This window comes from Amia ocellicauda, chromosome 11, assembly GCF_036373705.1.
Source record: "Amia ocellicauda isolate fAmiCal2 chromosome 11, fAmiCal2.hap1, whole genome shotgun sequence".
In the NCBI taxonomy this organism is placed as follows: Eukaryota; Metazoa; Chordata; class Actinopteri; order Amiiformes; family Amiidae; genus Amia; species Amia ocellicauda.
The window spans coordinates 25,990,559-26,008,339 of NC_089860.1; the positions used below are offsets into that span (position 1 = coordinate 25,990,559).

At 40.9% G+C, this 17,781-nt stretch overlaps 1 protein-coding gene across 1 annotated transcript; it reads right to left on the reverse strand.

Annotated features, from left to right (window-relative positions):
• Positions 1–229: 229 nt before the first annotated feature.
• On the reverse strand, positions 230–14,489 carry LOC136763296 (antizyme inhibitor 2). The gene is made up of 10 exons (XM_066717189.1): positions 14,289–14,489; positions 7,624–7,729; positions 4,860–5,033; positions 4,531–4,703; positions 4,067–4,201; positions 3,788–3,953; positions 3,435–3,597; positions 3,148–3,251; positions 2,532–2,743; positions 230–2,267 (listed from the first exon to the last, which is right to left on the reverse strand). The coding sequence occupies exons 1-10, from the start codon at positions 14,297–14,299 to the stop codon at positions 2,186–2,188; spliced, it is 1,326 nt and encodes a 441-aa protein (XP_066573286.1). The 5' UTR covers positions 14,300–14,489; the 3' UTR covers positions 230–2,185.
• Positions 14,490–17,781: the final 3,292 nt, after the last annotated feature.

Below are 17,781 nucleotides of genomic sequence, written 5' to 3' on the forward strand. Positions count from 1 at the left end.
ATCTTTCCCTTACTCAAACAACTCGAAGACAAAATAAACTATTTATCTTCTACTGTATATGTCTATTGGGGTTGTCTGAACTCCTGAATTACTACTTGGATTATTATTACTCATACAGTGGAAATAGCCAAGAGTAATTGGCATTGGAATAATAGTGTAACGATCAATAAGCTGCCACTGGTCCCATCAAAACACAAAGTCTCCATTCAGCTGAGCAACCAAAGAAATACTGGTTTTATTAGTTTATTTTACCTCATACATTTTAAAACATTTTAATTCTTGTGATTAAAATATTTAAAAATTAAATACTAAAAAGCATCAAAATATTTAAAATCCTAAAACTAAATCATAACCAGAATAAACTCAAACTGCAGCAAGTGCATTAAAACAATCAGTTCATAAACAGAATCAGTTAATCAAGTAAACCACCAAAAGAACATAAAATCTAATGCATTGAAAATAAAACTGTTCTTTTCTGGCTCCTTTGGTGGTTCCGTTTTTTGATTTGTCTAAATTACCAATCTGATGCATTTTAACATAAAACAGTCAATGCATTACATAATAAATAACAGAACAAAAACAATCAAACCAAAAAAAAGAATCGGGTGCATTTAAAAGCAAAATCAATAAAAAATACATCCATATTACAACTCAAAACCTAATTTCCTATAAATAAAAAAACAAAACAAAAAAAAGAATACTTTTCTAGAAAATAATCACTTCTGCAGAAAAGGCTCTCACAGTCCTGATAGGGTTGTTCTTCCTTTTCTTTCCCGTGCGTTTGTTTCACTCTGGACCAGCTCAAAAGGAAATTGAACCAAGTCACGTCTAGAACTGGTGCCACTAGATGAGCCGCTGTTCCCACCGTGACTGGCTCCCCACCTGTATAAAACGGGGATGTACTGGACTTCCTGTTGAGGAGAGGCACAGAGGAGAGCCCAGAGTGTGAGCACAAGTGTAAGTAGTCAGAGTCAGAACAATAATTTAATTGTGAATTACGGACGAAATACGGACGATTTGGCTTTTGGTGTACAGGTTTGTATGGTTGCTATTTGTCTGTTATGTGTAGATTAGGGAATTGTTTCATGTTAAGTTTAGGCTCGAGACCAGCTAGGTGTAGGAATTATACCCATTTATATGTGGTCCCCACAATTTAAGGGGCTCAAAAGAACTTGGACAAACTAACAATCATGAATTAAATTGTGAGTTTCAATACTTAGTAGCAAATCCTTTGCAGTCAATGACTGTCTGAAGTCTGGAACCCATAGACATCACCAGATGCTGGGTTTCTTCCCTGGTGATGCTCTGCCAGGCCTGCACTGCAGCTGTCTTTAGTTCCTGTTTGTTCTTGGGGCGTTTTGCCATGAAAATCAAAACAAACCAAATCAGAGAGATATCAAAAACATTAGGTGTGGCCAAATCAACTATTTTGAACATTCCTAAACATGAAGAACGCACTGGTGAGCTCAGGAACACCAAAAGGCCCGGAAGACCACAGAAAACTCTGGTGGATGAGAGAACTTTTTCCCTGATGACAAAAAACCCCTTCACAAACCCTTTCAAATCCATTTTGGTGGCATACAGAACCAAAATGACGACAAATTGTGGCACTGTCCAAATATTTATGGACCTAACTGTATATATTGGAAGCAATGCACAGGACTACAGGAAATCAATCGATGTTTAGTAATAAATGGTAATAAAATCATCCAGAGGATCTTGGATTGAGTGAAAGTTCAGAGCTCCAGGAAAAATAGCTGTGTTCAAGACCTGCATTTATAGTTCACGACAGGAAAAAAATATAAAAAGTCTATATGGGAATTTAAATCAATTAATATTAAATGCTGATTAATATGCATCTTACAGATTTCATAAAATTATCACCACTTATATGACCCTCAGAAACAAACAAGAAGGTTTGTTATCAATGTACCCATGTTTACCTCATCCTCTGGAAATGTCAAAGCAAGGAACATTTAATGTTTTGAAAACCAAATCTGCTATTAACTTTTCAACACACAGACAGAATAATTTGTATATGTTCAATATAGTTGTTGATCAGTACTAGAAATTCTCACAAAATATGAATCTCTACTGTCAATGTTGAAACTCCTGCCATTCAGCACAGAGGCTGTCCCATGTGGACATCAACATGCAGAAGGACAGCGAACATCCCAACCCCTCCTTATGCCTCAACTCTTTCCCATTCCTTGCACTCTCCCTCTCTCGCTGCTCCCTCTTCAACAGGCCTGTCCCACAGCTTCTCCCTGTGCCGCCAAAGGAAGTCAGAGAAATAGAGAGGCTATGTTAACAATGACATTAACAATTGACACCCTGCAGCAGTTCCTCGGTGAGGTTCCCTGTGAACAGTGCTCGTGCCATTGCCTGTGCTTATTCTGGAATTCAGTCCAGCTCTGCAGCCCGGTTATTGTCCAATACCAATTCCAGTTCCAGACCTGGAATTGACGCCCCTCCACCGCTCAAGCTCAGGCACTGCTGATGCCTAGTAGGTTGGATAAACACAAACTCACCACACAGCTCTGGATACGGTGTAGTAGACCTGTGGAAGGGGGAACCCATTGAAGTTGGTTCCCAGGCAAATGGAGTAAGCCCCATGGTCAGGAAACAGTAGCCAGTCGCCCACCTCCAGCTCGGGCAGCAGCCAGTCCCTGCCAATCTGGTCCAGAGAGGAACAGGTGGGCCCCCACACTATGCAGGCCTGCAGGGGGCAGCCATCCCTGTGCTGCAGAGAGACAGGCAACACTGCTCTTGGTATCACTGAAGTATCTCATCCCACTCCTGACACCAGTGTCATTACCACAATTACTCATCCCACTATAACCACCAACCCAATCGCTGTGACTGCTTAGAAACCTTGCTAACACCAAGACAACAGACTGAGTAACAGAATACACCAGTATCATAGATGGAAGCACCTGCTCATCACACCACCGTAAAAAGTTAATTCCCCTCCCAGCTACTGTCAACAGTGTCATAACTGTAGCAGTTTTTATCAATACCAAGGCAATACTTGGAGTGACTTGTCCAACTGGGAGTCCGGCCTCACACACACTGACAGATCCCACTGGGAGCCCGGTCTCAAGCAGAAGGAGTGGAGGAGGAGAGGAGAGCTGAAGATGAACTCACTTTGGCCGTGTGGGGCCGCAGGTACCTCCCGCCGTCATGACTCACACAGTCGAAGGAGCCGTACAGCCCGTCACTGATGGTGTAGTGGAGAACCGCCTTCCCCTCTGCACAGAGAACAGTCACAGTGGCACACACAACAGTCTCATATGCTCGGTCTGCTCTTTCTTGGTCTCTTTTCTGTCACTCTGTTCCCTTCTCTGTCTCTCTCTCTCTCTCTCTCTCTCTCTCTCTCTCTCTCTCTCTCTCTCTCTCTCTCTCTCTCTCTCTCTCTCTCTCTGCACACGCACCCTTTGCTTTTTCCGGGCCAGGGGGCGCAGGTCTCTTTCCGATCAGCCTGGTTGCCAGGGTGAAGGCTGAGGTCACAAAGTAACGGCCTGGCTCAGCAATCACTTCCACCCCACTGCCTTCTGGGAAATGAAGTTCCAGGGTGCTGTTGATCTCTGCGGCAAACTGAATGGACATAATGGGAGAAAGACAGACATGGACATTTGAGAGAATGAAATGCCTTCCACCTCCTGTGCCATGCTGTGCCAAAGTATTTGTACTATATTTTTCTGTACTGAGCTGGGTTATGCTGGAGTGTCAGTGCTTTCGTGGTACGGTCTGCTTCCTGTGAGGGCGTGCTGAAAGCTGACCCTACCTCCTCTAGAGAGGGCCCGCTGTGGTCGGCCCCAGGAAACCCTCCTCCAATGTCCAACAGGGTCATGGTGTGCCCCAGCCGCTGGCCCAGGTTGAAAACAGAGTGGGCGTCGGCGATGGCCTGGGAGAATGAGTGCGGGTCCTGGCAGTGGCTGCCCACATGGAAACTGAAGAGAAACAGGGCTCTGACATTAACACAAGGTAAATCACACAGACAGAGCTCTGACACGAACACAGGACAATCACACTGACACAGGGCTCGGACACACACACAGCTCACCTGACTCCCACAACTTGCACCCCCAGCTCCTTTGCTTTGTCCAACAGTGGTTCGCATTCCCTCAGCTGGGCCCCGAACTTGGTGCTCAGCGGGATGATGGAGTTGGCACCGCTGGTGGTGATGCGCAGCAGCATCCTGCAACAAGCGGCCACGTGTCAGAAACCAGATGATTACCCAGGGGGATGAAGAGCAAAAATGAACTGGATTGGACTGGATTCCTCACATTACATACAAGAGCTGCAGAAACACAAGAGCTGGATGCAGTCCTTGTTAACAGACAGGTTTGTGAATGTGGGATGCATAAGCACAATAGACCCCTGAAGCAGAGGGTGTGTGATGAAGCCAGTCTATTCTCTGTCTCTTCTCACTTTCATTGCCACTGTACTGTTCTATCACTCTGGCATAGCGCAGTGTACATACAGGTGTATACAGCTTCAGTATGTATTCAGTAACAGTGTGCTCACCGTGAGCGGGGGTGGTGCCGGGCTACCCTCTCCAACTCGGCCTGGCTATCGAAGGTGCTGAGTTGAACACCGTGCTGAGCGGCGTACTGCAGGTGGGACAGCACCTTGCAGGTCTGGGCGAAGATGATCCTGTGGGGGGTCACACCCAGCCCCAGTACCAGCTCCAGCTCCTCCTGAGACACCGAGCAGGTGGGTTAGGATATTGGGGGGGGGCTATAAATCTTGTTGCACTGAGCATGAAGAGAGATGCAATCCACTGCCGGCTACTTTAACCCAGTCGCCCTCGTCTACTCCCTCTCCCCCAGTCCCTCCTAGTCTCCCGTAGTTACCTGGCTGGCGCAGTCGAAGCCAATGCCCAGCTGTGCTAACGTGCATAGCACACCAGGACAGGTATTGCACTTGACGGCGTAGAAGGGGCGAGCACGGGGTAGGGCGTGGAGCCAGCGCTGGAGCCTGAGTACCAACTGACCCAGGTCTGCCACCAGGAATGGCACCTCCTGCCCCTGAAACCAGCCGGCAGACGGATGGATGCACACACACACGGGGAGAGACAAGTGTTCAGTTGAGTGGCTAAACGGACTGGCAAAAGTAAGTGACAGTGAGAGCAGCCATACAGCCCAGAGTTTCTAATTAACCACAGCCTCCCTCCCTCTGAAGTACTAGAGTTGTTGTTTTCAGGGGTATGGGAGGTGGGACTTTACAGTTTTTGACAATTGCTTACATGATTTCATTCTCTAAGGTCTACACACAAAATCCCAAAACACACACCACGTAAAACATCACATCTCTTGCAAAAGTAAACGCTTCATTCAAAACTATTTTCAACTTCTCAAAATTGTATTTTTGCATCAAAACTCTACACACAAACCATCAAATGATTAGCTCTTATACACACCAACTACACACAGATGTGACAAATGTAAAACACTACTATCTTGTGCCTTTTGCATGTTCAGTGTGCAGTGGAGTGCACGGCCATTTGTTATAGCACTCACACGTACATGTATGTGCACAAATATACAGTATGTATGCATATTCAGTATATATTTATACTATAAAACAGAACTGCAAGGGGGGGAAATAAAATGTATTTCTCTCAAAACATTGTATTTTGAACCAGACTTCAGGATGAACAGTAACAGACAAAAATACAGTAGAAGATAAAGAAATAAGATGCACCCTAATTCGTTTTTTCTTTATAGTAACAAGCCTGTCTCCTATTTGGGTCTGCACCTCATTAACATCACAAGCAATGTTCTCTCTTGGTAAACGGCAGGGGTAGTGTCAGGAGTGGCATATCCAGCCCTGGCATGCCCCCTCATCTGTGTCACCACAGGCCTCCTCCATCACCTGGAGAAGGGGTATGCGTTGGTGGGGTTGGGAATCGTGTAAGAACAAATTTTACAAAGGAGAGGAGGCCATTCAACCCATCGTGCTCTTTTGGTGTCCATTAATAACTGTAATAAGTGATCCAAGGATCCTATCCAGTCTCTTTTTAAATGTTCCCACATTTTCAGCTTCAACCACATCACTGGGGAGTTTGTTCAAGATTGTGACAACTCTGTGTGAAGTGTCCATTTTCCATCTTGAAGCCCCATTTCCATTTGTTTGCCCACGGGTCTGTGTGTCCCTGCTGATCTGGAAAAGCTCCTCTGGTTTGAGGTGGTTGATGCCTTTCATGATTTTGAAGACTTGAATCAAGTCCCCACAGTCTCCTCTGTTCCAGGGTGAAAAGGTTCAGGTCCCTCAGTCTCTGCGAATAGTACACTCTTCAAACCTGGAATAAGTCTGGTTGCTCACCTCTGTATACCTTCCAACGCCACGACGAAAATAACTATTGGGTTTAGAAATTGAGATTATGGTGGCAGATTGAGCATCAAAACTTGCTGATGGTCAATGAACCAATTGTGGACCAGAGCAGCCTGGTGCTATTGCCCTTTCCTCTGGTCATTGGGAATGAGGATATTATGCAGGGTGTCAAGGAAGGTGATAATGTGGGCAGTATTGCAAGGACCAAGTGCCATGATGATGAAGGACACTGCTCTGACTAATGACTTCGCACATTGTGATTTCTTCCTCCATTGAAGGGTCATCATTTTTTCAGTATGAAAAGAAATGTTACTGTAGTACTGTAAGTACAGTAGCATGGTATAGAGGGTGGGTTTACTTACCTGTTCTCATTTCGAAATGTCCGGATGACACTTGCTGCAATGTAGAAGCTCAAGTTAGGCTGGACCCTCTGCCCAGCTTCCCTGAAACTCAAACCATGGTTGACTACATGGTCAACCCAAGTGGCCCAGATCTCATTTGTGTTTGTTCTCCTTCCTCCTCTTCCTTGTCCCACTCCTCGTCCTCATTCTCTTCCCCCTCTTACTCTTACTGCTCTTCCTCTAACTCTTTCCAAAATTGGCCTCCATTGTTGTCCAACCCAAGAAAGCCAACCTGAAGCCTATTTATAGTGCTCAGGCTCTGATTTCAAAGTGAAGAAATTAGGCTACAAGTGTTTTAACATGTGAGCACTGGGTGTAGGTAATCGGTAAAGGAGTGTAGCATTTTGAATGGCAGCGTTTTCCAATAGAAACAGACGAGTTGAATGATGTGTTTAGAGAAATGTAAAACACTTTTTGCAAAACACTGAACAATTGCAAACTGAGTGAAAAGCAGATAATGTGCTTGCAGTTTTGCAGACTGGGTCTGAAGGTGCACGAGTTAATGGTTTCACTGAGTGTGCCTCAAGTACCACTTTTAGTGTGTAAGCGATTATAAAAAACTAATGGAATGTTTTATTGAAGTCAACCTTTTTTTTATTATTACTTTTTTTTAAATGTACATTTATTTTAATAACTACTATTATTGATGTATATTAAATGATTATTAAAATATTATTTTTCTTTATCTATAAATATATATTCTTGTTTATTTTATTTATTTTTAATGTATTTTCACCTGTAGTATACATGCTTTGGCAATACTTGTATAAACATCATGCCAATAAAGCTTGTTTTGAATTGAGTTGAATACTGGGCAGCACAGCGGCTGTACGTCACTCCATCACCCTCTCTCAATCCTGTGATCCCTTTCATTGTCTCTCACCCTCTGTGATCTCTCCTCCATCTGCCTCTCCAGCCAGTCCTGTGAGCTCTCCCCCTCCTCCAGCAGTGTGACACTCCATCTCTCCAATCCCTCCATCACTGACACACTGAGAGTGAGAGAGGGACATCGATTTTGTGCAATAAGCAGATGCTCAGGTCAGTGTCTGAGGCCAGTCAAACAGCAGAAAGAACAGGAATACAAGATGATCCATGTTAGTGTATCCTGTTAGTCTCAGTAGGCGTCATGCTCAATTAACTGTAACTTTGCCCTGAGCAATCTCTCATCTCTCATACCACACATATATGCTTGGACACGCAGAGGCAGACGCACACATGCATACAAACACGTGTGCTGGCACAAACATGCACACATATGCAGGCATACACATGCTTACAAACATGCACATGCAGGAACCCACAGGAATGCTGCCTATGACCCCAAGAACACCATCCCCACTGTCAAACATGGAGGAGGAAACATTATGCTTTGGGGGTGTTTTTCTGCTAAGGGGACAGGACAACTGCACCGCATCAAAGGGACGATGGACGGGGCCATGTACCGTCAAATCCTGGGTGAGAACCTCCTTCCCTCAGCCAGGGCATTGAAAATGGGCCGTGGATGGGTATTCCAGCATGACAATGACCGAAAACACACAGCCAAGGCAACAAAGGAGCGGCTCAAGAAGAAGCACATTAAGGTCCTGGAGTGGCCTAGCCAGTCTCCAGACCTTAAACCCATAGAAAATCTGTGGAGGGAGCTGAAGGTTCGAGTTGCCAAACGTCAGCCTCAAAACCTTAATGACTTGGAGAGGATCTGCAAAGAGGAGTGGGACAAAATCCCTCCTGAGATGTGTGCAAACCTGGTGGCCAACTACAAGAACGTCTGACCTCTGTGATTGCCAACAAGGGTTTTGCCACCAAGTACTAAGTCGAAGGGGTCAAATACTTATTTCCCTCATTAACATGCAACTCAATATATAACTTTTTTGAAATGCGTTTTGCTGGATTTTTTTGTTGTTATTCTGTCTCTCACTGTTAAAATACACCTACCATTAAAATTATAGACTGATCATTTCTTTGTCAGTGGGCAAACGTACAAAATCAGCAGGGGATCAAATACTTTTTTCCCTCACTGTACTATATCGGTTTGTGTGTGTACCATATCAGTTTTTCACGTGATTCAACTGGGCGTGGCAGGACTAGGCAGAAGGGGAATCAAGGTGGAAGCAGCTTTGTCCTCAAGCAAAACATTACTCGATGAACCATGTCATCTGAGCAAAACATACAGATTCGTTTAAGTAGAAATGTGCGGTTAGTCCCTGTGATGTGTGTATTGCAGTAACAATAAAACTATTTGTTGTTGCATCCGCAATGAGTTGGATCGACTGCTTGGAAAACCACCGCAAGCGTTACAATACTGGTAGATCCGTGTGGGAAATAAGTGGAGAGTCGCGGAGATAAAGCAAACAGAGCTTTAATCGAGCCGCTCGGAAGCCCCACGTCAGGAATAATTCCTTCAGTGAGACTTAATGTTTACAAACATGAGTGCAGCTTTATAGGAAAGTGACGTAACATCTTATGGCCGTTCATCCAATCGGAAGATACAGGTCCGGGTCCGTTTACGATCTGTCCTCCCGTGAAGAGGTGATGGATCCAAAGCAGATGTCCGTCTTTGATGTGCACTAGGAAGATGCGATCCCACGGTGGTCATTTACCTAGTGTCAATCTCCCATTACCAGAAACAATTCCTGCCTATCTGGAGAAACGATTAAGTCATAAACAAATTCTCAGCAGACATCTGTAGGCTATTTCAGCACTGTGTAATCTTTCATTACTGACAGGAGTTTCTAACAAATCGACCTTGTTGACCCTTTACTTGTCCTGCTGAATCTAATCTGCTCAGTCTGTATACAAAACTACTTCTAATGCTAGTATTAATATAAAACATTATATAATAATCACAAAACATTTTCTTCAACTTCCTATACAGAGTCTTCAATACTGATCCACACTTCAGATGTCCCATAGTCAATCTAAATTAAAACATTTGATTTGCATGCTGCCCATTACTTACATAAAACTTGTTGGACAAAACTAAGTTCGAAACAGTCATAAAATGCCCCTCAATTGACACTGTTGTATCAGCAGGCATTTGACCTGATTATATTTAAACAATGTATTTTGAAATAAATCCTATCACATCGATGTATTTTTTCTTGTTATATCACAGAGGAACAAGCAATCACTGCGATAATTTTACCAATTAAGTTTAAATGAGGATGCATTATTTATTAGGCTTAATGCGTCAATTGAATAGAACTGAAAGCAGCACAGTGGAGTTGATCCGTGTTTAGTATGCATCTTAGTATTGACTGTGCAAGGTCGTTGCAATCGACCCATTATTTGTATTAATAATATAACCAAAAATATATAATGTTGACAAACTCTGAACTAAGGGAGTCTTTATTATAGTTAACCCAAATGTTAAGGTTACGGTGTCCTGGTGTCTTTAGTATTTACTACTTTCAGTATAGTTGTGTCTTTTTAATGTTACTGAACACAAGGTATATTCAACGGGTTACACGATTTGCCATTTCGTTTTTTTTTTTTTTTTAATAACATACAAATTAAAGTTAACATTCATGCGTCACTGCGCATACAGTTTATTATGAGTAAAGTGCTTATAGGAAGGTTTACATGTTTCATGCAAGCACAAAATCAATACCTATACATAAAATCGTGTGCTTTTAAAAATAAACATTGTTCTAGATAACTTATTTTACACTACAATGGGATGTTTAATTTGTATGGATTATCTGTAAAACAAAATCAAAACTATACACTAGTAGGTAATATGACGTCATCGTTAAATTATGCAAATTATCACCAATGAAGCTTCAAACCTTCATTAGGTAATATGTTCCGAACCTTCAGACGTAAAAATGGACACTGCGGGTCAGCCCTATTGCGTGCACAAAATTTATGTACGACAAGTGTCAACCATGGACACGGTGTGATAAATACATTAAAACTAATCTTTAATGTCTTGATCAGATGAAATGGTTAATTATTCAGTAATGTGTTGCTTGAGGACTAAACTCGCACTGCTGCTTCGCCTTGATTTCCCTTCGTTCCTAGTCCTGCCCCGCCTATGGCAACCCGTTGTGACATTAAATCCATAATTGCAGATATCAAGAATTATCTGGTATTTTTGAGATCAACAATTGTATTTTGGATATCAGAAATGTAATGTCAAAAATGCATACCAATTAGCATCTGTTGACTTAACCCTTTACAATCTGCCCCATTCTTTTCAGATTATAAATGTATCAAATACGTTTAATCAAAATATAAATAAAATCTAGAAACTAGAGACCAGGAACTTTCAAACGATGTCTGACTCGCGTATGTAGGGTCTTCCTGGCCTGAGCTACAGACTTGCGAAATCAGCCATTTCTCATAGTGGTCTGCTCGAGTTTTTGTTTGTACACTGTCAGCCGATTAGCCAAATACGAAAGACTCTACCATCTTAATGTCTCAACAGAAATCGAGACTCATCAGACCAGGCAACATTTTTCCAGTCTTCAACTGTCCAATTTTGGTGAGCTTGTGCAAATTGTAGCCTCTTTTTCCTATTTGTAGTGGAGATGAGTGGTACCCGGTGGGGTCTTCTGCTGTTGTAGCCCATCCGCCTCAAGGTTGTACGTGTTGTGGCTTCACAAATGCTTTGCTGCATACCTCGGTTGTAACGAGTGGTTATTTCAGTCAAAGTTGCTCTTCTATCAGCTTGAATCAGTCGGCCCATTCTCCTCTGACCTCTAGCATCAACAAGGCATTTTCGCCCACAGGACTGCCGCATACTGGATGTTTTTCCCTTTTCACACCATTCTTTGTAAACCCTAGAAATGGTTGTGCGTGAAAATCCCAGTAACTGAGCAGATTGTGAAATACTCAGACCGGCCCGTCTGGCACCAACAACCATGCCACGCTCAAAATTGCTTAAATCACCTTTCTTTCCCATTCAGACATTCAGTTTGGAGTTCAGGAGATTGTCTTGACCAGGACCACACCCCTAAATGCATTGAAGCAACTGCCATGTGATTGGTTGGTTAGATAATTGCATTAATGAGAAATTGAACAGGTGTTCCTAATAATCCTTTAGGTGAGTGTATTATGGCCTGCTATCTGGGGTGTTATTTGGGCAAGGTAGATGTTTTTCCAGTAGTATACGAGGTATATACATGACACTATAATACATATTCATCAAGATGAGAATTTATTGGCACCACCAGTCAATAACGACATTTCTGCTTAAGTAATTAAACATTGATCATGGTTTAACAAGGGTATGGTTGTTTGAGAAATCATCCTTGGCTAGTGATGGAAAATTGTATTTTTCCATTTATTTTCTTTAGACTTATATTATGATATAGGGAGCGTATTTCCCTGCCACAACTAAGAAAGAACAGATGCATGCAGCCCATGTATGCTGAAGCAATACAGTGTAGTTAGCGCTTTTCATGGCTAACAAGGATTAGACAGCCTGCGCATGCGCGCTCATCCATTTGTGCTGTAGAAAGTATCCACTTAAGTAAAAACTGAAAGGGTCTTTATCCAATCCAGAATCCGTATAGATAGTTACATTTAAAACTGGATTTGTTTCTGAGAAGCCAGAGATGGTGGTCTTTATGATTGTTTCTCCCTTTTGACAACAATGTCAGAATATGCTTTGGTTGAATCACAAGAAGACAGGATGCGAACTCTGACCTGAAAGATTGGAAGAAAAATTCTTGAGTCGCCAGAACAGGGAAGAAAAAGCGCCAGAGGGATGCCAGATGACTAAAGTCTCAGATAAGCAAATATAATTTCCATAGCAATATGATTTATAAAAATGTAAAGTAGCATTCTGTATGCTAGTACTGTATGCATCAACTAGTAATTTGTTTTAATAAGAAATAATTACATTAAGTAATCTTGAGCTGCCTAATTTTGTGAACTTTCTTAGTAGCTAATATTGTATAATATTAATTGCAGATAAAGAAAGGGTCCTAATGGCACCTGAGAAGAATAATGGCATTGAAACTGACATCAATATGAAAGGAATCGCCAAGAAAACGTCTGAGGATCCAGAATCAGAGGACGAATCACAGAAGGAAACTAAGGTACAAGTTATGACAAGATATTCATCTGGTATATTGTATTGCTTTGGTAACTTTTACATACTGTATTGTATATAAATCTAAACTAAAACAAGTGATCTGTTTTACAGTTAATATGTATAAACTTAACATTCCCTTAAATTAAATAGCATATAGAGTGGTAGAATATAATGATATAGGAGCATTAAAACATTTTACAAGTTTACCATTTACAAGTATATCAGCTAATTATATATATTTCTATAATTGCAAAAAGTGATGAATAAAGCAAAAACATCCGATGCGAGTGTTAAATCTGGACATGCCTTTAAGTTTCAGATATTAAGTTCTGATTCTATAGATATAGTAAGTATTTTAAAGTGTTTCTGTATTTTTTTTCCCCTTCAGTACAGATTTGACCAAAACAGGGTGCATTCACATGGAAAAATATTCATATTAAGTTAAAACTTTATTGTATAATTACTATTCTTATTGTTTATTGTGTGCACCCTTATTTTGGGATTACTGTAAGTTCTCCTGGTTAAGGGTGTCTGCTCTGAAATAAATAGTAAGTGAACAAAAAGTATTTAAGATTGCCTACCTTAGCCGAGCTTTGTCTCCATAATTTAGATACACAAACTTTTTTCCTTTCAAGTGCTATTGAAGGTAAATCTTATTTCTCAGGTTGAGATTGTTACAGGAAGCAAAGGTTTTTCTAAAATACATGGGCAGCGGTTAAATCTCAGAGATGTTTTGGTAGAAACACACACCCGTAGAGAGCTCAAAATGTGAAGATGGAAAACTCAGTTTATAGTGTACTAATACACAATGATTTTACATAATTTGATCTGAAATTCTTTGTGTTTGATAGAATGAATTGTTAGGTTGTTCTGAACAATACAAGCCTATTTTCAAAATTGAAATTGAGTGATCTGTGAACGTCTGAATGAGACCGACCCCCGCCCCAAGAGCAGATTGCTCGTTTCCCCCCCGGGCTCTGAATGACGGCGTGCGACACGGAAACTGTAAATCAGATGCGTTTGAGAATGAAACATGCTGATAGCCAAGAGAATGAGCTTTTAAACAACGTGTGCATTGTAGGAATACAGTGTAACATCTATGCACAGGAGCTGCGAGTAAAACTGCCAAATACTGCTTAAGAGGGTGTAACAGTATATAACTCTGAAATGTACATTATTTTTCAGTATTTGATAATTGTTTTATTTATTTTTTACCTCTGGCAGTTTACCGCTTACCTTTGTACCATGTCAGGTTATTCACTGGACTTGAACTGCTTAAATTTCAATAAAAACTGGAAAAAGGGGGGTGTTCTAAAACTTTTGACCAGTAGTGCGTATTACTATTACTACCACTGAAGCCAAGACTACTATTGTGTTCATGTATGCGTGTCCTCATTTATGTATTTTAAAAAACATTTTTACTGCCTGCCTGCACCGCAGAGCTCATCCAGATCACATTGCTGCATAGGCACTGTGTGCGAGTCTGTCTGTGAGTGTGTAAGGCATACCTGGCATCCATGTGTTCGGTCTCTCTCCCTCTGATGGTCTCTCTCCACTTTGCTCTGCGCTGGTCACTCACTCTTCTGTCACTGCAACCAGCAACAGTCTCACACTGATTCTTCTGAGCACACTATGACAGAGAGAGAGAGAGAGAGAGAGAGAGAGAGAGAGAGAGAGAGAGAGAGAGAGAGTGAGTGAGTGAGTGTCTGAAGGGAGAGACCCAGCTCTTATGCAGCTGGGATTGCCTAATGTTCCCTGAGGTGATAGTGGCATGGGTGTTGGGGATCAGGACAGGGTGTGGTCACCAGCTCTGCAATTACAAAGGATTGTCCTACAGGCACTGCGGCCAACCCTGTTTGAAGGTAAAATGCAAGCAGCGGTGAGAAATAGTGAATTGGAAGTTGCGACAGGGTGAGTAGTAATATAGGGTACTTTTTCAGAAGGGGGCTGTGGGGGGATTTGATCATCCAATGACCCCAGATCTCAACGACCAAGTATAAAATGTTAAAATATTAAGAAATCACAAAATATATATAGAATGAAAAATAAATCAGAGTCCTTAGGGATAAAACATAATGAAAAGAGAACCTATAAAATAAGTATTTTCTTCCCACAGAGCTACTTAGTAATGTCTAGAGATCGACTGTTTTAGAAGTTGTCTTCTCACCAAGAGGCTGTGTAAAATGCATGTGCCCAGATACCCTGAACATAGATGAAGTTAAAAGAAATGGAAAGCCAAATAAACAATATAATCTACTACTACAAAATAAAATTTCCAGTTAGACAATATCAAACGTCTTACTTAATGAAAAGGTTAAGGTAACACTTGAATAAATATGATGGTAGTGTGTATGTGTTTGATTTGTTTGTATGCGTGACCGTCCGTGTCCATGCGGTAGAGTGTTTTGCGTTGTGCAGGCTTGAGATCACTGCCCTCCTAAATTCTGAGTTTCAGCCCTTCCTCCACTTTGCTCACCTTTTAATAGTTAATGACTTTTTCTTGGAAATAAATGTCAGTCTAAATATGTACAAAATTAAAAGAAATGTAATACAGAAAATGTAAATGTGAAACTTTCAGTAATCCAACAATCTTGGTAAATACTACTCCTACCAAAGACAAATATTTTCCTCCATTGCAGAATATAATCAAACGTATTATTTAAAGGAAAAGGTCAATGTAAAGATTGAATAAATACAATTAAGTTTTAAAGGCGTGTCTATGTATATATTCACACCATGTGATATAAATGAAATGTAACGTTACCAAGTTAACTTAAGAATCATAGAATATACAAGCATATAATGTAAGTAGAAACAGGGAAATTTCAATAAAACAATAAGCAGCGTTTTTAATATTAGTAACAAAACATAATTTTATTTTAAATAAAAATATTTTGGCATGAATGAATTACCTTAGATACAGTAAATTCTCAACATGTTTTAAACACAAACCTGCATGAATGTGTATGTGCAAATTATACAAATATACATTCAAATAGCTCTTAAAACAACTAACTAGTAACATTCTTACAATGAAAACACAATTTTATTTTATTTTCCCCCCTGACAATAAGTAAATGAAACTAAAGCATACTTATTTAACTTAAGAAATACAGAATGTAAAAGACATGAGCACAGCAGCCTTTGTTAGATGGATAAATCACCAAGGTCAAACAAAAGCCTTATAGTAGTAACTTTCTTCCAGACAAAGAATGAACCCCATGATGTTAAGAAAAATAAAAACTTTAGACCTATTAAATATGTATAAGTAATTATTAAAGTATGTCTATTAAACCAGTACATTTATATTCTTTCTAGTTAAATCTCCAGCCTCAGCATCTCGGGGAGTGAGACATACTAGCAGCACACAGAGTACAGGCAGAGGAACAAGGAGCAGCAAGCATAGAGGCAACAGCGAAAGATAAGCGCAGAGGGACACGCAGACACACAAGAGTTACACTGGACCATGTGTAAATCAAGCAGGTCTTAGGGTCCTAGGGTCACACACTGTTGCCGTTTTTCAACCCAAAACAAACCACTGCAGAAAAATAGAGGTGTGATCGAAATGGAGAAAACAGAGGGAATGAGGGAGACCGAAAAATACAGGTTTTCACAAGAGCCGAGTTTTTAAAATAAATAATGCATAACAAACAAAATGGCGGAAAAGGGCGAGACTGACGACTCTGTATAGGAAAGTTGAAGAAAGTGTTTTGTGATAGTTATATAATGTTTTATATTGATGTTAGCATTAGAAATGATTGAGCAAATTAGCTTTATCTAGCCTAGCAAAACCAACAAAGTGGTTGTTAAAGATACATCCTATTGAAATTATTCTCTATGCTTCTTCTTCTGTTTTTGTATGATAAAAGAAATGGGTTTCTCTGAATGTATCACTTATGGGTTTTCCCGAATGAATCACCCATGGGTTTGTCTGTGTGTGGATTTCCTGTTTCTCCTCTCAAAGCTCATATTACACACCCAAAACCAATAGGGTATAGCATACTGCAAAAACTCAAACGTATATTTGTATAATTTCTATACCTCAGTTTTTCAGAGCTCAATTTACCAGTCTATTTATGTTCCACCACTCATCTATTGTCACAAGACGAGATATACAGGGACTAGCTTGTTCAGGACAGCGAGCACCAGTTATTGTACCTTAAATGCAATCTGAAGTCACTTATTTCTAAATTTCTTAAAATGTTGTCAAGCTTATAGCCCTGTCATTATTGTACTTGTTCCGTTTAAAACCAATCACTAATACGCAGAGCATTGCTGTATCTTGTGTAGGGTAAACTTGACCATTTTAATAAAGGGTTAATTTGTTTCAGCATTTGTGAAAGTGTCATTGATTTATTTATACATATAAAATGCATGACTCACATATTGCTCCATAGTAGCTCGAGTACTGCTCATTTTCTTATCCTAAGGAGAAAAAATGAGCCATTAATGAGACTGAGCAAGATATCTCCCTCAAGTCTTAACTATGACTGCTGCTGCTAAATGCTATGTCTCACCTATGTCTCCTAGTGAATTTTAGGAGCAACATATGAGAAACAGGTCAGACAACACTGAAACTAAAATGAGGCTGAAATGAGAATCACAATTTTGTCTCCTGAGCTTTAGAAGATCAACCATTGAGCAATACAATTTTCCTCTGGGTTGTTTTGTGTTGAAAAATGGCAACAGTGTGTGACCCTAGGACCCTAAGACCTGCTTGATTTACACATGGTCCAGTGTAACTCTTGTGTGTCTGCGTGTCCCTCTGCGCTTATCTTTCGCTGTTGCCTCTATGCTTGCTGCTCCTTGTTCCTCTGCCTGTACTCTGTGTGCTGCTAGGTATGTCTCACTCCCCGAGATGCTGAGACTGGAGATTTAACTGGAGATTTGTTTTATCCCTAGGGACTTGGATTTCTTTTTCATTCTTTATATATTTTGTGACTTCTTAATATTTTATGGAGCCGTTCATGCAGGCGATCCGCCGGGACGTCCGGGTGACAG